Below are 21,037 nucleotides of genomic sequence, written 5' to 3'. Positions count from 1 at the left end.
AATTATGGAGAATATTGTATTAAAAGGACTAGAACTGTTTGTTGAAAGAACTGGTTAGACAAAGAACAATATGGGGCTCATAATAAAAAAAAAAAAGTCTAAAAAGTGGTCTAAATGGATACTTGGACGATCAAAAAGCCTGATCGTCCAAGTACCCATAATCAAAGCTGGTTTTAGACGTATAGAGTGAAAAGAGGCGTTTTAAGAGGCAGGAAAAGGGCAGGAGGGGGAGGTAGGCATGCAGCAGGTATAACCAAAACTTTAGGCAGGTTGCCTAGTCGGCACTTATACGTTTGACTTAGACCAAGTCAAAACAGGTATAAGTGCCGAAAAGGGGCCGCTGAGCTAATCGCTGCAGCTCAGCGGCCCCAGCAACCTGTCTACCCCCTACTGCAACGTTCGCTGCAGGAGAGATGGCTCATCTCTCCTCCAAGATGGTGATCGCCCACCCCCTCTGAACTGCAGCACTTTGGGGTGAGCATCGCGGCAGGGCATCTCCCCTGCCGGCGATCCTCACCCCGAAGTGCTGCGGTTCGGAGGGGGGTGAGCGATCACCATCGCAGCAGGAGAGATAAGCCATCTCTCCTGCAGTGATCAGCCCTCACCAGGTGATTACGATCGGGCAGGAGGGAGCCCAAGCCCTCCTGCCCGGCGACACCACGAACCCCCAACAGCATCGGGGCAAGAGGGAGTCCAAGCCCTCTTGCCCCACCAGCCCCGAACATCCCCGACAGCTTCGGGGCAAGAGGGATACCAAGCCCTCTTTCCCCGCCGATCCCCAACCCCCCCCTTCCCCCTGTCCGCCGATTACGTTATGACCAGGAGGGAGCCCAAGCCCTCCTGGCCACGACCCCCCCTACAAAATCAGGTAGGAGGGAGTTCAACTCCTGCCCAAGCGAAGTCACTACCCCCCCCCCCACTAAAATACAGGCAGGAGGGATCTCAGGCCCTCCTACCCTCGATGCACCTCCCCCGCTGACCCCTCGATCCCCAATACCCCCCTCCTATCTTTAAATCGTTGGCCGGCCGGACGGGTGCCAAGCCCATCTGTCCGGCAGGCCAACCATCCGTTGAATGGCTTGCCTTAGGGCCTCATTGGCCCAGGCGGCTCAAACCCCACCCACAGGTGGGGTCTGAGGTGCCTAGGCCAACCGAAATTGGCCCAGTAGGCTTAGGCCCCTCCTTATTTGATACTATAAATCCTCTTATATTGTTGGATAAGTTACAGCAAGGTGGAATAGGTGGAGTGGTGATGAATTGGTTTAAATCTTTCCTTAAAGGTTGGAAATTTGTTGTAAAGTGTGTGGATCATAGACATCTGAGATTAAGATGATGATGAAAGGACTGCCACAAGGGTCTAGAACAGGGGTAGGGAACTCCAGTTCTCAAGAGCCGTATTCCAATCGGATTTTCAGGATTTCCCCAATGAATATGCATGAGATATATTTGCATGCACTGCTTTCAATGCATATTCATTGTGGAAATCCTGAAAACCCGACTGGAATACAGCTCTCGAGGACCGGAGTTCCCTACCCCTGGTCTAGAAGCTCTCAATAAACATAATATTAAAATGAGCCATCCGATCAATAGCCTAATCCGCATCTGGCCCATTAAAAAAAAGTCAAGCCCCCCCTTGATAACTCCTGAAACAAAAAGATGCATGAGGGATGCCCACTCTCCCCTGCTACTGTGAACACCCCCCCCCCCCACTGAGCCAAACTGCACTGCCCCCCCTGCCAGGATCCCCCCTTCCGTACATTAATAAAAATAAATAAGAGGGATGCCCACTCCCTCCTGCTGCTGCAAATCCTCCATCCCCGCTGAACTGACCCCCTCTCCCACTTTACAAAAATTTGGCAGGAGGTAACCACCCCCGTACCTGTAAATTAAGATGACAGCAGGAGGGATAAGAACATAAGCATTGCCTCTGCCGGGTCAGACCAGGGGTCCATCGTGCCCGGCAGTCCGCTCCCACGACGGCCCCCCAGGTCCTGACCTGAAAGTGTTCCCTACCTAACCTAAAATATCCATACCCTATTCTCTCAATGTCCTGTAAGGTACCTCTATCTGTACCCTGTAATCCCCTTCACTTCCAGGAAGTCATCCAGTCCCTTTTTGAACCCCAGAATTGTACTCTGTCTTATCACCTCTCCGGGATGCGCTGTGTCCAAGGCTGCTGAGAAATCCAACAACACTGGTATTGAGCTATATAGTCTGCCTATCCATACCTGAATTTATTTTCTCATTGCAGGAGTTATTATATATATATTATATAATTATTTTCTTAAGCTGATTGGAAGAGTACTCAGAAATCATTGCATGCCCATGAAACACTGCCCAGTCCCTCCTGCTCACAGGCCTACCACTCCAAAATGGTGGGCCTGTCCCTTCCCGGTGCATCCTGGGATGCACAGGGAGGGGTCCTAAGGCCCTGAGTGTTTAGAAATTGGCCAAGAAATTGGCCCACAGCAACCCGCAGTGTTTTAGCGACTTTTTTTTTACATCTAGCCCTTTGTGTTTTGCAGTACTGTATATCAAAGTTTGAATACATGATCTACAATTAGGCAGCTCATAGCAAATCCTGGATAAGCACATCCCAGGTTGTGCTCAAGAAGCAGCTCATCAAGGCTTAGCACCTCTGAGAGACTCAAGCAATGGGATTCAGAAATGCACAAAACAGTTCATACAGCTGCTGCTCCCAAGCAGAATAAAGAGAGTACACAGGAGAAAAAAAGGTCCCAGATGGAGGCATTGGCTGCCTTTGTGAATAAGTATTTGGTCCAGAAAGTTGTGGCATTTTTGCAAAAGGAATAAACATATTTGCGAATTTCAGGTCTTACAAAACACTACCACAAAGATGACTTTTGGGGTTTTAAAAAGGGTTTTTGATTCTTTACATTGGCTTCTGGTGAAGTCTCAAATCTTATTTCAACTTACGCTGTTAGTCTTTAAAATATGCATCAACTTATATAAAACATTTGCAATGTAATACTGTATATACCTTGATGGTATTAGACTTCATCTCCCGTCACCAACAGACATTCATTTATGCAATACTCAAAATAAGACTGGAATTGGTTACCAAGGAATATATTTGATAGCAACCGTCATAGAAAACGTAGTTATTAGGTCAGATGGTTAAGCTCTACAATATAAATCTGTTTTCAGATTGGTTGCTGGAAGGGTTTGTTTTATTCAATACAATTGATTGCTGGAAGCATGTTATCCCACAATCAAACTGCAGTACTTTGAACTGTAAAATTTAAATGATGTGATGTGGTTTGACTGTTTAAAGAAAACACTGAAACTCAGTTATTTGCCAATGCCTTCTTATGCTAAGGCAGGGGTAGGGAACTCCAGTCCTCGAGAGCCGTATTCCAGTTGGGTTTTCAGGATTTCCACAATTTATATGCATGAGATCTATGTGCATGCACTGCTTTCAATACATATTCATTGGGGAAATCCTGAAAACCCGACTGGAATATGGCTCTCAAGGACCGGAGTTCCCTACCCCTGTGCTAAAGTATATTTTAGTTGATAACTGCCTTTTAGAACTCTTTTGACAGCAATGTATGATTTAAAGTTTGATTGTATTTCTGAATTGATTGAATTTGTGCTCTATTCCTGTTTATAACAGGGACGATTAATGATGTTGTTTAGACATGTCTATGTTATATGTGGTAATCGCAGGGAAACAAGATTTTATGTATGTGATATGGAAACCGCATAGTTTTATGTGGTATATCAATTTTTTAATAAATGGAACATACAAGATTAAATTACTACTACCACTATTAATTATTTCTATAGCACTACCAGACGCACGCAGCGCTGCTCAGAGTAACAAAGAGTACGAAAACAGTCCCTGCTCAAAAGAGCTTACAATCTAAACAGGCAAGACAGACAAACGGGATAGAAACATGATGGCAGATAAAGGCCAAATGGCCCATCCAGTCTGCCCATCCCCAGTAACCATTATCGCTTTCTCTGAGAGATCCCACTTGCCTATCCCACGCCCTCTTGAATTCAGACACAGTCTCTGTTTCCACCACCTCTTCCGGGAGACTGTTCATGCATCTATTACCCTTTCTGTAAAAAAATATTTCCTCAGATTACTCCTGAGCCTGTCACCTCTTAACTTCATCCTATGCCCTCTCATTGCAGAGTTTCCTTTCAAATGAAAGAGACTCCACTCATGCATATTTATATCACATAGGTATTTAAACGTCTCTATCATATCTCCCCTTTCCCGCCTTTCTCAAAAGTATACAGATTGAGATCTTTAAGTCTGTCCTCATACACCTTATCAGGATGTCTATATTATGTGGCAAGGTATGTATTGGATCCTCCCTGAGCTCCCGGAAACTCTGCCTGATTGGTTCTGGTTGGAATGGCAACTCTTGTCGCCACTGAAATTATGTCATGTTATGAGTATCAAGATGCCTAGATTATATAAAGACAATAGAATTTTATTAGATACATGGGAAACTATAAGATTTGTAGATAATTTAACACCTATTCCTATATATAAATCTACATCTCAAACTATATAGTTGAACACCAAAATTAAAATTGGCGGATTTAAGGTCATCTGGAAATATTGGATGATTGGTGGAATACGCACTTTAGATGATGTTATTTCAGATGGTAAGCTGCTTGATTTTTCACAATTGCAACACAAATTTGGTCTTAATAAAACACAAAATTATTGATGGTTGCAGTTGAAGCAGGCCATTCAGGTAGGGTTCCCTGAATGGAAAAATTTGGTGGTTCAAAATAGCTTGCTGGTCTTATGTTTTCAGGTAGACTTCCTGGGACACCAGTGGTATAAATTAATATCTGGATTTTTGAATAAGAAATCAAAAAATGGTCTGCGTGACATTTGGAGCATTGAGATAAAGCATCAAATTACTGCATCTCAATGGCCACGCATTTGGTCTTGGAAGTTAAGATGTACAATGTCTGCATCTATGAGACAAACAGTGAAGTGGCTTAAAGAGAGGAGTGACATGAGCGTAGCGAGGTTGGTAGAAGATGAGTCACGCAGCAGAGTTTTGCACAGATTGCAAGGGGGAGAGGTGATACTGAGGGATACTAGTTAGAAGTAGATTGCAGTAATCTAAGCTTGAGGTTACGAGAGCTTGGACAAGGGTCCAGGTAGTGTGCTCAGAGAGGAAGGGGCGACATTGAAGAGACAGAAGCGACAGGTCTTAGCAGCTTGTTGGATATATATAGCAAATGAGAGGTCAGAATTGAAGAACACTCCAAGGTTGCCAGCAGAGGAGACTGGAACAATGACAGTATTATTTACAGAGAAGGAGGAGGAACAGAGGGTTTAAGAGGAAAGGGGAGCAGCTCAGTCTTGGACATACAGTATTTAGTTTCAAATTAAACTAACTCTTCTGCTTTCAACTTCCATTTATAAATCAGTGCACCCTAGGAATACAGAGCCATAGCTAGCCAGCTGTCACCATTTCACTGCATGGAAAAGGAGCAAAATACCCGAGAGAGTAGGCAGAAGTCCAGAAAATTCTCGAGACAGCACCCCGCATTGGCCCTGGTTATGCCAGGGGAGAATAACCAGTCATGGCAACAATCAGACACTGCTTTTTATTTCCTAGTCTCATTGCTTGAATTTCACTGTTCATCAGAAAGTAAGAGGAGCCTCCTAGGAGTGCAGCTTCTGATGGAAAGGGGAAAATGCCACACAGGTAACGAGAGACAGAACCAATTATCTGCTGCTAGATTCAAAGGCAGGCATCAGACAGTCTCCTGCTACATATTTTCCTACTCGCTTTTCTCTCGGGATTCTTTCACTGCAAGAAAACAATGAGAATTTATACAACCTCTCTCATCCAGATTATTATATAGCACAGAAATATATATGAAGTGCAGCTACCTATTTCAGAGCTTGATCCATACAAGAAATTGCCAAGGCAAGAAGGAACCATATTTGTATTTTTTTAAAAAAATTTTTAAATTCTTTATTCATTTTAAATCATAAACAAGTGTACAATAATATATCCATTAAATTTCAATGTAACACATGAAAATCTTAATCATATCATCAAGAACAAAAGTATATATCCCCACCCCCCACCCTACTGAAATTAAAATTCATGAATTATTTTCAAACATACAATAAATGTACAGAAATATAATCATTATAATTTCAATACAACACTTGAACATCTTTCCAAATCATCTAAAATAAAAATATTAATCCCCTCCCTCCCGCCCTACCTAAAGAAATAAAAACAAACTCTCAATGGAAAATATACCACCCCCACCCCCCAATGCGTAAAATATAATCTCCCATAAAAAGTGATGTCTACTCATTACAATATTTTTCCATTGGCCTCCAGATCTTTATAAACTTATTGTAAGTCCCTTTCTGCGTAGCAAGAGCTCGTTCCATCTTATAAATATGGCATAATGAGTTCCACCAAAATGTATAGCTAAGATTAGAGTGGTTTTTCCAATTATTGGTAATATGCTGAATGGCGACCCCTGTCATGATTAACAAAAGTTTATTACTCGACGAAATTTGACTTTTTTTCCTCATAGATATACCAAACAAAACAGTGTCATAGGATAACGCAACATGATTCTCTAGAAGACAGTTAACTTGAGTCCAAATTGAATTCCAAAATAACATAATATAGGGACAAAAAAAAATTAAATGATCCAATGTCCCTACTTCAAGATTACAATGCCAGCAATGGAGCGTTTTGGAACCATATTTGTATTAAAGTTATATTTGTCAAGCTAGTGCAGAAGGAGAGACAGCTGGAGTAAGGGGAGAGACATCAGTAAAAGAATGCAAATATTTTTATTCATTGGGTCCCTAGATTATAATTCTTTGCATTATCAAGACCCTTATACAGTTTCTACTTTCCCACTGAGTTAGCATAGTCAGAGGGAAGCAAAGGAAAAGGAATTTAAAAAAATGTTATTAAAAGCCAGGGAAACTGTTCATTATCCAGCCAAGTTCTCCTCCATTACTGGAATGTGCTCTTTCTACAGTGCACAAAATACACATGGGGACAAAAAAGTACAACTTAAAAAAATATGTTTCTATTGTTAACATTTTAATTGGGGGATTTTCCCCAAAAGAGAGAGATTCTTTGAGATGTTCTTTTTGCAAATTCTTAAGGGCTGCTGGGTGGCATGTGAGAAACACATACTTCCCTAAACCATATATAATCCCATGGATACCCCATATCCGCTGCCTTTCATTTTATGGCTCCCCAATATCCATGGTTCCTCATCTCAAGGATCGCTAGATATCTCACATACCCTGTCTCATGTCAAACATCTGATACTTCACATACCTTTCCTCTCACCAAGTAGACTTTCTGGAATGTTCACTTTGTTTGACACTAGAATATCAGCTTGTACCATGTCCATATTCACGTACATAGTGTCAGCATTAGTCTAAAGAGAATGATAAATTAATTTCATGAATGACTTCAAGAAATGAACAAAATTATCATGGAATGCCTTCAGTAGTCCACAAATTAAAAAGGACTTCTTTTAATAATGTAGGAGAGATGCTGCACTTACTACAACTACTATTATTTATAAAGTGCTATCAGACACATGTAGCGCTGTACAACAAACACACAAGAGACAGTCCCTGCTCAAAAGAGCTTACAATCTAATTAAGATGGACAAAGGTTTATTCATGTAACTTAGGTGAGGAATCTTAAGGGACTAGAGGTAGGGGAGTAAAGAGGGAATGGCAAGAGATATGGGTGATTTACAAGTTGGGAGAGTAGGGTATTAGCAGAGGTGTTGCACTGAAAAGGGTACAAAAAGAAAAAGGCCAAATTGACCCAGTGGCACCACAGACCAGAGCCCAGATGCAGTTCAGTCAGCAATCGTCACTAAACCTGTTTTAACAGTGTTAGCGACAATCACATTTGCCGACCCGATACCTACTTCCTCACATCCTCTCCAACATTTATCCAATCCTTTCCCATACATAACTTGAGCTGCACTGGAGTATAATACCAGCAATATAGCATCTTATAACCATTTTCTATCATATTGCTAGCTATAGTGCCATAGAGAAGGGAGTGCATTATTTTAGACCATTCTTTATCAGTATATTTGCCAATGATCTTTTCCCAGCGGCGCCTATACTTCAAAGGTGGGTGAAGATGCTACAATTGTGCATCATATAATCTAGTAATACTACCTTTCCCACTTTCCTTTACTATAGCCCTACCTAGATTTGACTGTTCAGTGATGACTTCTTTAAGGACCACTTTCCTAATAAAACTTTAAATTTGTTTATAATAAAATAGATCTCTCGTTAATAGACCATATTCTTCCACCAATACTTCAAAAGGTGAATACTTCAAAAGATGTAACTTTCCCATCATCCAATAATTGATCCAATGTTTTGAATCCTTTCTTACCCCATATGTGGAAGTACACATCAACCTCACCTGAAGCAAAATTAGGCATATATGTAATAGCTGCACCCATGAAATAAACCTTATCTCCAAAACATCGCCTACGCACCTGAATCCACAAATCGAATGTGTCGTATTATAGGATTAGACCTCTTAGCTATAATAGAAAGTTGTGAATATTGAAACCAGGGTATTGCCCAAAGTGGGAACGCACCCAATAGCTCTTGCTCCATACACACCCATGATTTTTCCTTATCCCATTTCCAATTAGTTAAATAACGTAATTGGGTTGCTTGATAGTAATATCGAAAATGAGGAACTGCCATTCCTCTCAACTTCCTAGGTTGATACATCATGGCTCGGGTTACCCTTGGAGTCCTATATTACCATATATAAGCAAATATCTTTCGCTCCAAGTGGAGGAAAAATTTAGTAGGTAGAGAGATCGGTAAGGCTGAAAAAAGGTACAATAGTCTCGGAAGCACCACCATCTTAATTGTTTGTACCCTGCCTAGCCAGGAAATATCAAGATGTTTCCACCTCTCCATTTCCTGCCAGATCACTATCAAAAGGGGGGATGGGTAATTAGCTGTATACAACATATCGATTTGCTTAGTTAAATTGATCCCCAAAATAACTGGATCATCTGTTGTTCTATTGTCCTTTGATACTTAATTTTTGGAGGTCAATATGGGGTGAAATTAACAACATAATAGAATCATCAATTCCACTGACGTATGAGGCGGTCATATGCGGAACATTATTACATGTTAAGCCCCCCATAGATTGATATAAATACTGTCTTTTTTCTTATAATGACTGAGATAGCCTTGCAGATGATAACCCAAAACTGGAAGAATTATGATCGTCTAAATTTCCCTTTCTGGTGGGCTAATCTGTGCTCCAGCTATAGATATGAAAAAAATGAATGCAGATAGTTTGGGGCACAGTAATTTTTTTAAAATAGGTTTGGGGTCCGTTGGCATCTTATATTACTTCACTATAGCAGGTCTTTGATTATAAGTCAGTTTTGTTTAGTTTCATACACATCCAAGGAAGGGGGGGATATTTCTGTCCTAATTTGATCCACTTGGGATGGGTGGGTGGGGAGGAGAAAATGATTGGTTATGTATAATTATAAGTTGAATATGCTTATATTGGCGTATTATATGTTATACTAGTCGTTAAGCCCGTTACATTAACGGGTGCTAGAATTTATGTCTGTCTGTATTTTTCTTTCTGTCTCTTTCCTCCCTCCATTTCCCTGTGTAGCGCTGTCTCTGCTTTCTTCCTCAGTCTGCACTCTCAAGCTGTAACATTACTGCTTAGCTTTTTCTCCCTGCAAGCATCTCTGCTCTCTTTCTCATCCCCAGTCTCTTTGCTATTTTTCTCTTCTTGCAGGGGTCTCTGCTCTCCTTTCTCTATATGTTCCTGATTCCTGCAAACTTCTGTTTTCTCTTTTTTTTTTTTTTATATATTATTTTTTATTTTTAAATTTTACAGAAAGTGTACAACATATTAAAATACAATTGATGAATATACAATAACACTTTTATATCTAATACATTATGTTCTAAATATATTTTTTATCCCCTCTCCCTCCCCCCACCCTTCTATTACTTTTCAATTCATACATTATATATTGTATAATATACTATAACATATTATGAAGAAATCATTTTCATTACCCCCCCTCTATGTGTGTCATAATAAAGATATTTAAAAGAAGAAAAGAAGAAGAAAACTCATAGTATTTATTCATTACAATATTTTGTCAATGGCCCCCATATTTTTATAAATTTAATATATGTCCCTCTTTGTATTGCTATTACTCTTTCCATTTTGAATATATGACATATTGTGTTCCACCAAAATGTATAATTTAGGTTATTATAATTTTTCCAATTGTTGGTTATATGTTGAATGGCAACCCCTGTCATGATTAATAAAAGCTTGTTATTTTCTGGTGAAATTTGACTTTTTTTTCTCATCATCATTCCAATGTATGTTCTTGATCCTGTGTTTCCCTGTAGGTGTCTTTTCCCTTTTTTTTTTTTTATTCCTTCTTCATGTATGGTTGATTTATTAAAAGTTTTTTTATTTTTCCTATTTGTTGCATGCCTGTCTCCTTGGCCGCTGTATGTTTCTATTTTTTTGCTTTGTGTGTTTGTTTGTGTTTTTTTGCTGATTGTCTACTTGGTCGCTGTCAGTCTGTCTGTCTCATTGGCTGCTGTATGTCTGTATGCCTTTTTTTCAGTCTAACTCCTTGGCCACTGTATGTCTGGAAGGTTTTTTTTCCTGAATTTATCCTTGGGCATTGTATTTTTTATTTTTTTCTGTTTGTCTCCTTGGCTGTTTGTATTTTTTTGCTGTCTCTCTGTCTGTCTCCTTGGACGCTGTATGTCTGTTTGTCATTTTTTTTCCTGTGTCTCTCTCTCCTTGTCCTCTGTGTTTTGTTATTTTTTCAATCTGTCTCTTTAGCCCCCTGTCCTTCTGTGAGTGTCTGTGTCTCTCTCTCTCCTTGTCCTCTGTGTTTTGTTATTTTTTTCAATCTGTGTCTTTAGCCCCCTGTCCTTCTGTGACTGTCTGTGTGTCTCTCTCTACTTGTGCACTGTTGTTTGTTTGTTTTTTTCAATCTCTCTTTAGCTCCTGATCCCCTTTCACTGACCCTTGCGCGACTGCATGTAATTCCGGTTAGGTTTCCATGGCAACCCTGCTCGCGGGTCTGTGAGTGTAGGGCCGTTTTGTCGGGTCTGGCGGCGCCGGGTTGGGAAGAGTCCTGGCTCCTTTTTTGGTTTGGGCCCGTGCAGAGGGGCTCAACAGCGCACAACCACCTTTCCTTCCCTCCCTCCATCAGGTGCAGTGCAGCTCCACCAATGTTAAAAGCAGCCGCATCGAAATCGGAGCCCTGCCACTGCTGTAGTACTTTCCTCTCTGCCTTGGTCCCGCCCCTTATCTGACATATGGGACCGCGGCAGAGGGAACGTGTTATGGTGGCGGCAGGGCTCCAATTTCAAAGCAGCTGCTTTTAACATAGGCGGAGCTGAACTGTACCTGATGGAGGAAGGGAAGGAACGGTGGGGCAAATTTGGTCAACGACAGGAATTGTTTTGCGGACCAAGCACCGTGAAACCGTGAGGAAGGCCGCCGCAGCCTCGCAGCTAGGTAGGGGGACAACAATGGCGCTTATGCTCAAGCCCCCGCCGCAGCTCCTCTCTCGATCCTGGTGTGGTTCGAGAGAGGATTCGTGGCGGGCTTGAGCATAAGCGCGATTGTTGTCCAAGTTGCCGAGTTTGGTGACGTAAACCCGCGCATGCGCACTAAAAAAAACGCGACGGGATCAGGGAACACGTTTTTTTTAGTGCGCATGCGCGTCCTACCATTTTATTATATTAGATATTCATGTATTACACTATTGAAGTATGGAAAATCAATAAAGAATTACAAAAAAAAAAGACTAGGTAGATGTATAGGATCTAAATAGGAACAAATATCTGCTTCTTTCGGTATATGCTCAGGTTAATATAATTGTTGGTAATAATTAATAAAGGCTTGTTGAATATGTTCAGAAATAGTACAGTCCCCAGCCGGGCCCTGCACACACGCAATCACATTGCGAAGTTGTCTTTTTTTCAACTTATGGCCAATATTCTACCCGCCCGTAACCACTGAAGCGTAGTACTAATTATTTCCTTTTTTTTTTTTTTTTTAATTCTTTATTAATTTTCAACATTTTCAATAAGTGCAATATGAATTAAATACATTTTATATTTAAGATATCACTTAATACTCTTTCAAGAAACAAATCAATCTATATCCCTCCCCCCACCCTATCCCATAACTATTATAAATTTTTAATTTAATAATCAAATCTTCAAATAGCTCATTATGATATACATTTCATATCCATAAGAGATAATAAGCACTAATAAAGAAACCCATACATTAATTTTACAAGAATTCAGAGAATCATTTAAAAATAAATCCTCCCTCCCTCCCTCCCCCTGGATGTGTACTAATTATTTCAAGGCTTATTTCCCTTTTTTTTTTTTAATTCTTTATTCATTTTTACAACTTACAAGTGCTTCAGAAAATGACATTTGAACTTGGATACATCACTTGATTTTTTATCAATTTAAATTAATGAAATTTAACCCCCTCCCTCCCATCCCTATCATAACATATGCAATCACATATACCATAAAATATATTCTTTCCTATTAATGTTAACATTTACTAAAAGACCAAAAAACCGAGTATGATACCTATTTATTTTCAGGGGTCCTTTTATAAAAAGCTTAATAGCATTTTAACAAAATTTCTTTGGCTTGGTAAAACACCTAGAATAGCTTTAGTAACTTTGCAAAAATCAATTAAGGAGGGAGGGGTAAATTTTCCAAATTTCTATAGGTACCATCAAGCCTATATTTTACGTCAGGGTATGTATTGGATCCTCCCAGAACTTATAGATAATGCACCAGATTGGTTGTATTTGGAATGGCGCCTTATGTTTCCCCTAAATTTAGTTCACCTTCCAAGTATTAACATGCCTAGAAGATACAGAGAAAATAAAATTTTAATGGATACTTGGAAAACATTGAGATTTATAAGTAAATTAACACCTATCCCAATAAATAAATCAACTAATCAATCTCTATGGATAAACTCCAAGATCAAAATTGGCGGAGCTCAAATCCTTTGGAAGAACTGGATTATTGCAGGCATTAGATCTCTAGATGATGTTATTTCAGAAGGCAAACTGCTGGAATTTTCACAATTGCAACATAGATTTGGTCTTAATAAAACACAAAGTTTTAAATGGTTGCAGTTGAAGCAGGCCATTCAGGTTGGGTTCCCTGAATGGAAAACATTGAATAATCAATATAGTCTAAAGTTCTTATGTTTTCAAGCAGACTTCCTAGGGCATCAAGCCACATTGTGGTATAAATTAATATCTGGATATTTGAATAAAAAACCAAAAAATGGTCTAAGAGATATTTGGAGCATTGAGATTGGACATCAGATTAATGCATCTCAATGGCCACTAATTTGGTCTTGGAGAATGAGATGTACAGTGTCAGCATCTATGAGACAAACTTGGTTCTTTTTATTACATAGAATTTTTTGGACCCCTACACGTTTGCAAAAATTAGACAGTTCTAAGTCCAATAAATGCTGGCACTGTAATCTAGAACCAGGGACATTAGATCACTTACTATATCATTGTCCCTACATTAAAACTTTTTGGAATTTAATTTGGCCACAAATTAATAAATTGATGGAAAATCATATTGCAATATCATATGATACAATATTATTTGGAACGATGATGAGAAAAAAAAGTCAAATTTCACCAGAAAATAATAAGCTTTTATTAATTATGACAGGGGTTGCCATTCAGCATATAACCAATAATTGGAAGAATTATAACAATATAAATTATACATTTTGGTGGAATACAATATGTCATATATTTAAAATGGAAAGAACTATAGCAATACAAAAAGGGACATATACAAAATTTATAAAAATATGGGGGCCATTGACAAAATATTGTAATGAATAAATAGCAGAACTTTTCTTCTTTTCTTCTTTTAAATATCTTTTTTTGTGACACACATAAAGGGGGGGTAATGAAAATAATCTATACATAATATGTTATAATATATTACATAATATAAAATGTATGAATAAAAGTAATAGAAGGGTAGGGGGAGGGAGAAAATTATATTTAGAATATAATGTATTAGATATAAAAGTGATATTGTATATTTATCAATTGTATTTTAATATATTGTACACTTTATGTAAAATTTGAAAATAAAAAATAATACAAAAAAAAAAAAAAGACCAAAAAACCTCCCCCGCCCATCCCCTCATTTACAATTATACTATTAAGGGAAAAATGTTATTTATTCATTACAATAATCTGTTAATGGCCCCCAAACCTCTTGAAATTTACTAAAATTTCCTTTCTGTGAGGCTAATGTTCTTTCCATTTTATATATATGACACAAAGAATTCCACTACCGGGGCATGGCTTGGACACGTAACAAGATGGTTGGGTAAAGCAATAGCTCCGTGAAGACAGGCTATATTTATAGAAGATAAGCTACAAATATTAGTTTTGGAAGGTTAAAAGTGTCAAATCCATCTGAATATGGTATCCAGCAAGTGAAACAAAAACGATTTGGTTGGAAGAGGAACCGGGTCGGGCAGTAACAAAAGATCAAAGCCAGAACCGGCAACTACGTCCAAAGTTCCATTGCCAATGGAAGAAAAAGAAAATCCTGATATTATAACTGAACTTCGACAAATTAAGGCATTTGTAATAGACAATGCTAAAAAATTACAAGTAGTTATTGATGAAGTTGCTTGTCTCACTATGAGAATGGACCTGGTGGATATTAAGATAAATCTTCTGGAGAAACGGGCAGGTCAAGTGGACACAGAAATATTGCAAAGTAAAGTAGATAGGAAGGAATTGGAATCTGTGAAGAGAGATCTTGAAGACTGTCTTAACCGCGAAAGAAGGAATAATTTAAGAATTATTGGGCTACCGGAAGGGGTAGAGAAGAGCGACCCAATTTCTTTTCTTGAACAGGTTCTGCCAAAAATATTACCGATTAAATAAAAAATTCCATTGGAGATCGAGAGAGCGCACAGGATTCCAGTGCAAAGAACAAACAGTCAAAAAGGACCCAGGACACTAATTTTTAAACAGCTACGATACCAGCAAGTAGTAGAAATCTGTCAGTTAGCAAAGGAAAATAAAAATCTTAAATGTCAGGACTCAAGAATCCATATAGTGCCTGACTTCACTAATTAAAAGGAAGCAAATGTTGGATCTACGTCCACAATTGAGGGCACTGGGTGCTAGATATGGCTTGATGTACCCTGCAGTAATGAGGGTCACACACGCTAACAAAACTTTAAATTTTGTTGAGCCAAGGAAACTGCAGGAGTATTTGGAGCAGTGCGAGCAGCCTATGTCTTCATTAATAAATACCCTCATTGGAGCTTATATTTTTGTTCTTCTTGAGGTACACCGTAAATTATTTTATTATATTGGAAATTTGAGTTGTGAGGTGGCTAAAATATGGAAATATCGTGGTGGAATGCAATAGAAGGAAATTGAAAGTGTTAATGGAATGACTGCTTCATTTGAAACTTGACAATATTTGAATCCTAGCACGAGCGATATGAAACAGATGCAGGAACGATTCAGTTAAGTGGGATGGATAGATTTAACAAAGATCTCTGTGAAGAAATTTCACGCTTCTTTCCTTCAGCATATAACGGAGACTCTGACATAATAAATTTCTTATAAAGTGGAGATTTAAACGGGCTAAGTAACAGTTAAACATGTTGAGCCTGTTAATTCTTGAATGGGAAAGTAGTTGTACTTCTGAATGGTCTTGGATTGGCTTAAAATGTATGCAAATACAAGTTGAAGACTTGATTGGCTGGATTGACTCAATGACAGAGTGATTGGAGGCGTGTCTTGGAGAAACAGACTGGCCTGGAAATCTAAATTTAACTGATGTCCGAAGGCTAAAGAATCGTCTTTAATATTCTGAAAGCTGATGGGAAAAGGTTCATAAAGGAAGTTCTAAAGAGTGGAGCGATTATATGGTGGAATGGATGACAATTACAAAGATTTAATTAAATCGTCTGTTGTAGGTTATTTTGGTAAATTTCTGAAGATTTGGAGACCATTAGCAGATTTTTGTAATGATTAATAACATTTTCCCATAATAAGAGATTTGTTAAGTGGGGATGTGGGTGGGTATTATTTTATTTACCTTACAATATGTATGAATTAATTAATGCATTTTGAAGTATTAGGTTAGAGTTTCTGAAATAGGAATGGAGGGCTTGAGGGGGGGTTATTTTATTTATATTTGTTATATATATTAAATGATTTACATATTATCTAAAACATTATAAAAATATGAATATAAATATGATATATTGTACTTAAAATATTCATGAAGGAAAATCAAGTGTGTGTTTATAAGATTATATGTATTTTTTTGATACACTTGTTGTAATATGAAAAAATGAATAAAGAAATAAAAAAAATAAAAAAATCGTCTGTTGTAGGGTGAATCTGATTTAACCTAAGAAGGGAAGAGGACTGAAAGACTTGTACTATGAGTAATGAATTTAGTTTTTGGCTTCATTGTGAAAATAGTGTTTGTAGCTACGTCTGGGTTCATTTTGTAAACATATTGTTAGAAGTATACAGAAAATTGACTAGAGTTGCCATCTGCTTGCATATGGTTCTCGTTTATATCAGAGGAATGTCGTAGTTTGAATCCCGTGCGCTGTTTATGGCCTTCTAACCCCTGCAGCGTTGCGCCATACTCTTGTTTGCTGAAGTTGGGTTTTTTTTCCAATTCTTTATTCATTTTTACATATTTCAACAAGTGTGTCAGAAAAATCATGCGAACTTACACACTTGACCAACTTTCATATATCAATGAAAATATAACATATCAATCGACATCTATATTCTATAATATATTGAATATCATGAACTATTCCTAGTATCTAAACAATTGTTATCAAATTAGAAAACCCCCATCCCCTCCCTCCCATTACAAAAATTCCATACTCACTACATCAAAAATATTTAAATATTCTTGTACATTACAGGATTTAATACTTATACCCACCCACATCCCTTCATGTCAAATATCTTACTTTGGGAAAATGTTATTACTCATTACAAAAGTCTGTTAATGGTCCCCAAATCTTCTGAAATTTACCAAAATATCCTCTTTGTGTTGCTATTGTGCTATTGTTTGCTGAAGTTGTATGCGCTGATTTGGATATAATACCACATATACTTTGGTTTAAATATTAATCTACTAGTCGTTAAGCCTGTTACATTAACGGGTGCTAGAATATATGTCTGTCTGTTTTTCTTTCTGTCTCTCTCCCCCTTCATTTCCCTGTGCAGTGCTGTCTCTGCTTTCTTCCTCACTCTGCCCTCTCCAGCTGTAACATTACTGCCTCGCTTTTTCTCCCTGCAAGCATCTCTGCTCTCTTTCTCATCCCCAGTCTCTTTGCTCTTTTTGTCTTCTTGCAGGGGTCTCTGCTCTCCTTTCTCTAAATGTTCCTGATTCCTGCAAACCTCTATGCTCTTCTGTTTTCTCTGTATACTCCTGATCCTGTGTTTCCCTGTAGGTGTCTCTCTTTTTTTTTTTTTTTTATTCCTTCTTCAGTTTCAGTTCTTCCTTCTCTGAACATTCCCTTCCTCAGTCTCTCCAACTGCAGCTCTCTTGCCCTCTAAGCCCCTGCTGCATGTCGCTCCTGATCCCCTTTCACTGACCCTTGTGACTGCATTATTTTTGTTATGCCGGCTGGGTTTCCATGGCAACCCTGCTCGCTAATGCCCTGAACTCGCGCTTGGTTTTCACTTACAGTGATCGTGGTCTCCTTGCTCCGCCTTTTCGTTGTCAACCTGGAGCCTGGAATTCTGAGGCAAGAAGCAAGAGGAATCGTCGATTGCTCTCAATTTCTGCCATGTTTTGTGCTCCCTTCGATGATGGCCCTGTTGCTGCTGTGTGCGAGTGCAGGCAGGTGCTGGGAAGTGCTTAGATGAGGGTGACAGGCCCGCGCTCCGGCACTGCCGGCAGAAGCTGCAAACGCTTCTTCACACCTCCCTTCAAATCAGCACTGAAACGTGGGCGCTTAACCCCGCAATTGCCACAGCACTGCTACAGAAGACAGTCCTGGGGACTCGCAGCTTATACCTTGGGGTCTGTGAGTGTGAGGCCGTTTTCTTATTTCCTCGTGGGAAGCTGTTTTGTGGGCTAGTGGGTGTGAGGAGCGGCTGAGATCGCGAGCAATGCCCGATGTTCTGTCGCCGACCGTTACAAATGAGGCCTCTGGAGCCATGACTCCCTTAGTTCTGGCCGAAGTTATTTTTAAGTTCAAAGCCGTGGCGGCGGCTTCTCTCACGATCCCCGAACTTAAAAATACCTTCGGCCAGAACATTACCTTGGGGTCCGCTGAACTTAAAAATAACTTCTGTCAGAACTTTACCTTGGGTCCGCAAGTGTGGTGCCGTTTTTCTGCCCAAGCTAATAGAACCCTAAGCACGCATGCGCACTCCTGCCTACCACAGACATACGGATCAGGCAACCCGGTGGTAAGAGTGCACATGCGCGCTTAGCGTTTATTATAGTAGATTTACTTTTGATATTTCGCTTATGTAATGTTTGTTTTGGATCTATATAGTAATGGATGAATTTGATATAAATTTTATTCTATTTTTTTTTATTTATAAATCTTTATTCATTTTCAAATATTACAAGTGTATAATAATCAATCAGAAAGATTTTTAACTAATCACTTGACAATCTTATTTATATTCCTCCAAATATATAAATATAAAAGAATCCCACCCCACCCACCCATATATTAATAATTAACAATTAACAATTATTATCATTCATAATCCCACCCCCTATATCTTATACAATACTAAGGTGTTTAAGATGTCTGATCATTAGAATAAATAATCAATGGCCCCCAAATCTTTTTAAACTTATGATATATAAATGCCTTTTGGAAGTTAATTTGGTCCCAAATTAATTCATTGTTAGAAAATCATGTTGCCCTTTCATATGATACTATATTATTTGGTACATCAATGAGATTTAAAAGCCCAATTTCTGTAAATAATAATAAACTTCTATTGATATTGGCAGGGGTTGCCATTCAGCAGATTACAGGAAATTGGAAAGATTACACTAAACTAAATTATACTTTTTGGTGGAATTCAGTATGCCATATTTATAAAATGGAAAGGGTGCTTGCTATGCAACAAGGAAATTATCATTAGTTTAATTTTATTCTATTTAATTAATTAATCAAATGTATTGAAAGATTTCCCTTTATATTAGAACACAAAGCTTCCCAGAGGGAAGACTTCTGAGACAAAAGGTTAATTAATTAATTTTGATCTTTGAATACAAATTGCATCATAACATTTACATATAAATAACTTGTTAGATTGTTAATTGTTTGAATAGATATTAATGAGCATATGTAAAGCTAATTAATGAATTCTATATAGAAAAGTAAAATTGATATAAAATTAATATTATTAATTTTTAGAGGGATATATTAAAATATATAATTTTTATATAATTAATTTATTGGAAGATTATTGATACAAATTGATATTGATTCATATTGGAAAATGAGCTTAATGAATATGTAAGATATTTTATGTTCAGAAAATGATATTTACTTATTTATTAACTTCGTTGAAAAGTTGATCAATATCAATTGGATGAGATTGTACATTAAATTTGTCAGATTTCCTTATGATTCATATTTAAAATTGGGTAGCTTATTATAGAAGCTAATTAAATATATTATAATAGCTTGTAAAGAGTTTTTTTTCTGTACCTGATCTCAAATTTGCGTTTCTAAGTTTTCATAATTAATTAGGGAGGGAGGGGAGGAGGGTATGTAAGGATGGGTTTGGGGGAGAGTGGGATTATATTTTAAATCTTATCTGTTGGGAAAATGTTTATTTATTAAACACTAATTATAAGTTGATTTATAAGGAAGATAAGTTCTAGTTTCATTTATAAATCATATAAAGGATTTTAAGATATTTTCTTTAAATGTTAATGGTCTCAACCATCTGATAAAAAGAAAAAAAAAATGTTATTTTTAAAACAACAAAATACGGATATCTGCTATATCCAAGAGATACATCTGTCAGATATAGAATCTAAAATACTGGAAGGAGGATGGGTCAAACATTGTTTTTTCTCCCCGGCTGTTGGTAAAAAGGCTGGTGTTGCTATTTTAGTGAATAGGAAATGCACTGCTTTGTTTAAATTAAAGGCTTCCGATCCTTTAGGAAGATGGGTATATGTGGAAATGAGCATGGAGAATACTACAATGGCGCTTTTTAATGTATATGCCCCTAATTCGAACCAAAATGAATATTTTAAGACTCTGCAACAACTGATATTCCCACTGGCTACCTCTAATTTAGTGGTGGCTGGGGATTTTAATGCTGTTATGGATCCTTTCATGGATAAAAATCCTAGTAAAATCATGAAATCATTAGGATTAGATAATTTCGCACAGTCTTGTTGTGGTTTGGAAGATATATGGCGATTACTTCATTTTGATGGTCGGGAATTTTCTTTTTGCTCCCATGTTCATAAATCCTTTTCAAGAATTGATTACATTACATCATGTTGGACTCTCTTATGACACTATATTATTTGGTACAGCAATGAGAGTTCAGAGTTCGATTTCTGCAAATAATAATAAGTTATTATTAATATTGACGGGGGTCGCCATGCAACAGGTTACTCAAAATTGGAAAGATTATACTAAGCTAAATTATACCTTCTGGTGGAATTCAGTTTGCCACATATATAAGATGAAAAAGTTGATTGCGTTACAACAAGGAAATTTTCATAACTTTAAAAAAATATGGGGACCATTGATTTCTTATTCTAGTGATCAGACATCTTAAGCACATGAATAGTTTATACTTGAATAAGGATGGGATATATGTATAATATTGTCAATTAAGTATTGATCATTGGGGGGTATTTATTCTTATT

General features: G+C 37.9%; 1 protein-coding gene across 6 annotated transcripts in view; it reads right to left on the bottom strand.

The window, feature by feature from the left end:
- Positions 1-5,591: 5,591 nt before the first annotated feature.
- ARMH1 (armadillo like helical domain containing 1) overlaps positions 5,592-21,037 on the bottom strand; it is a 130,066-nt gene continuing 114,620 nt past the window's right edge. For all 6 annotated transcript variants that reach the window (XM_033916545.1, XM_033916543.1, XM_033916541.1 and 3 more), the window contains 2 exons: positions 7,335-7,437; positions 5,592-5,816 (listed from right to left, as the gene is read on the bottom strand). In XM_033916545.1, the coding sequence (XP_033772436.1) occupies positions 5,788-5,816; positions 7,335-7,437 (132 nt within the window). In that variant the 3' untranslated portion in view covers positions 5,592-5,787. The remainder of the gene's footprint in view (positions 5,817-7,334; positions 7,438-21,037) is intronic.

Source organism: Geotrypetes seraphini, chromosome 12, assembly GCF_902459505.1.
Source record: "Geotrypetes seraphini chromosome 12, aGeoSer1.1, whole genome shotgun sequence".
Classification (NCBI taxonomy): domain Eukaryota; kingdom Metazoa; phylum Chordata; class Amphibia; order Gymnophiona; family Dermophiidae; genus Geotrypetes; species Geotrypetes seraphini.
This window is presented reverse-complemented; position numbering and strand designations above follow the sequence as displayed.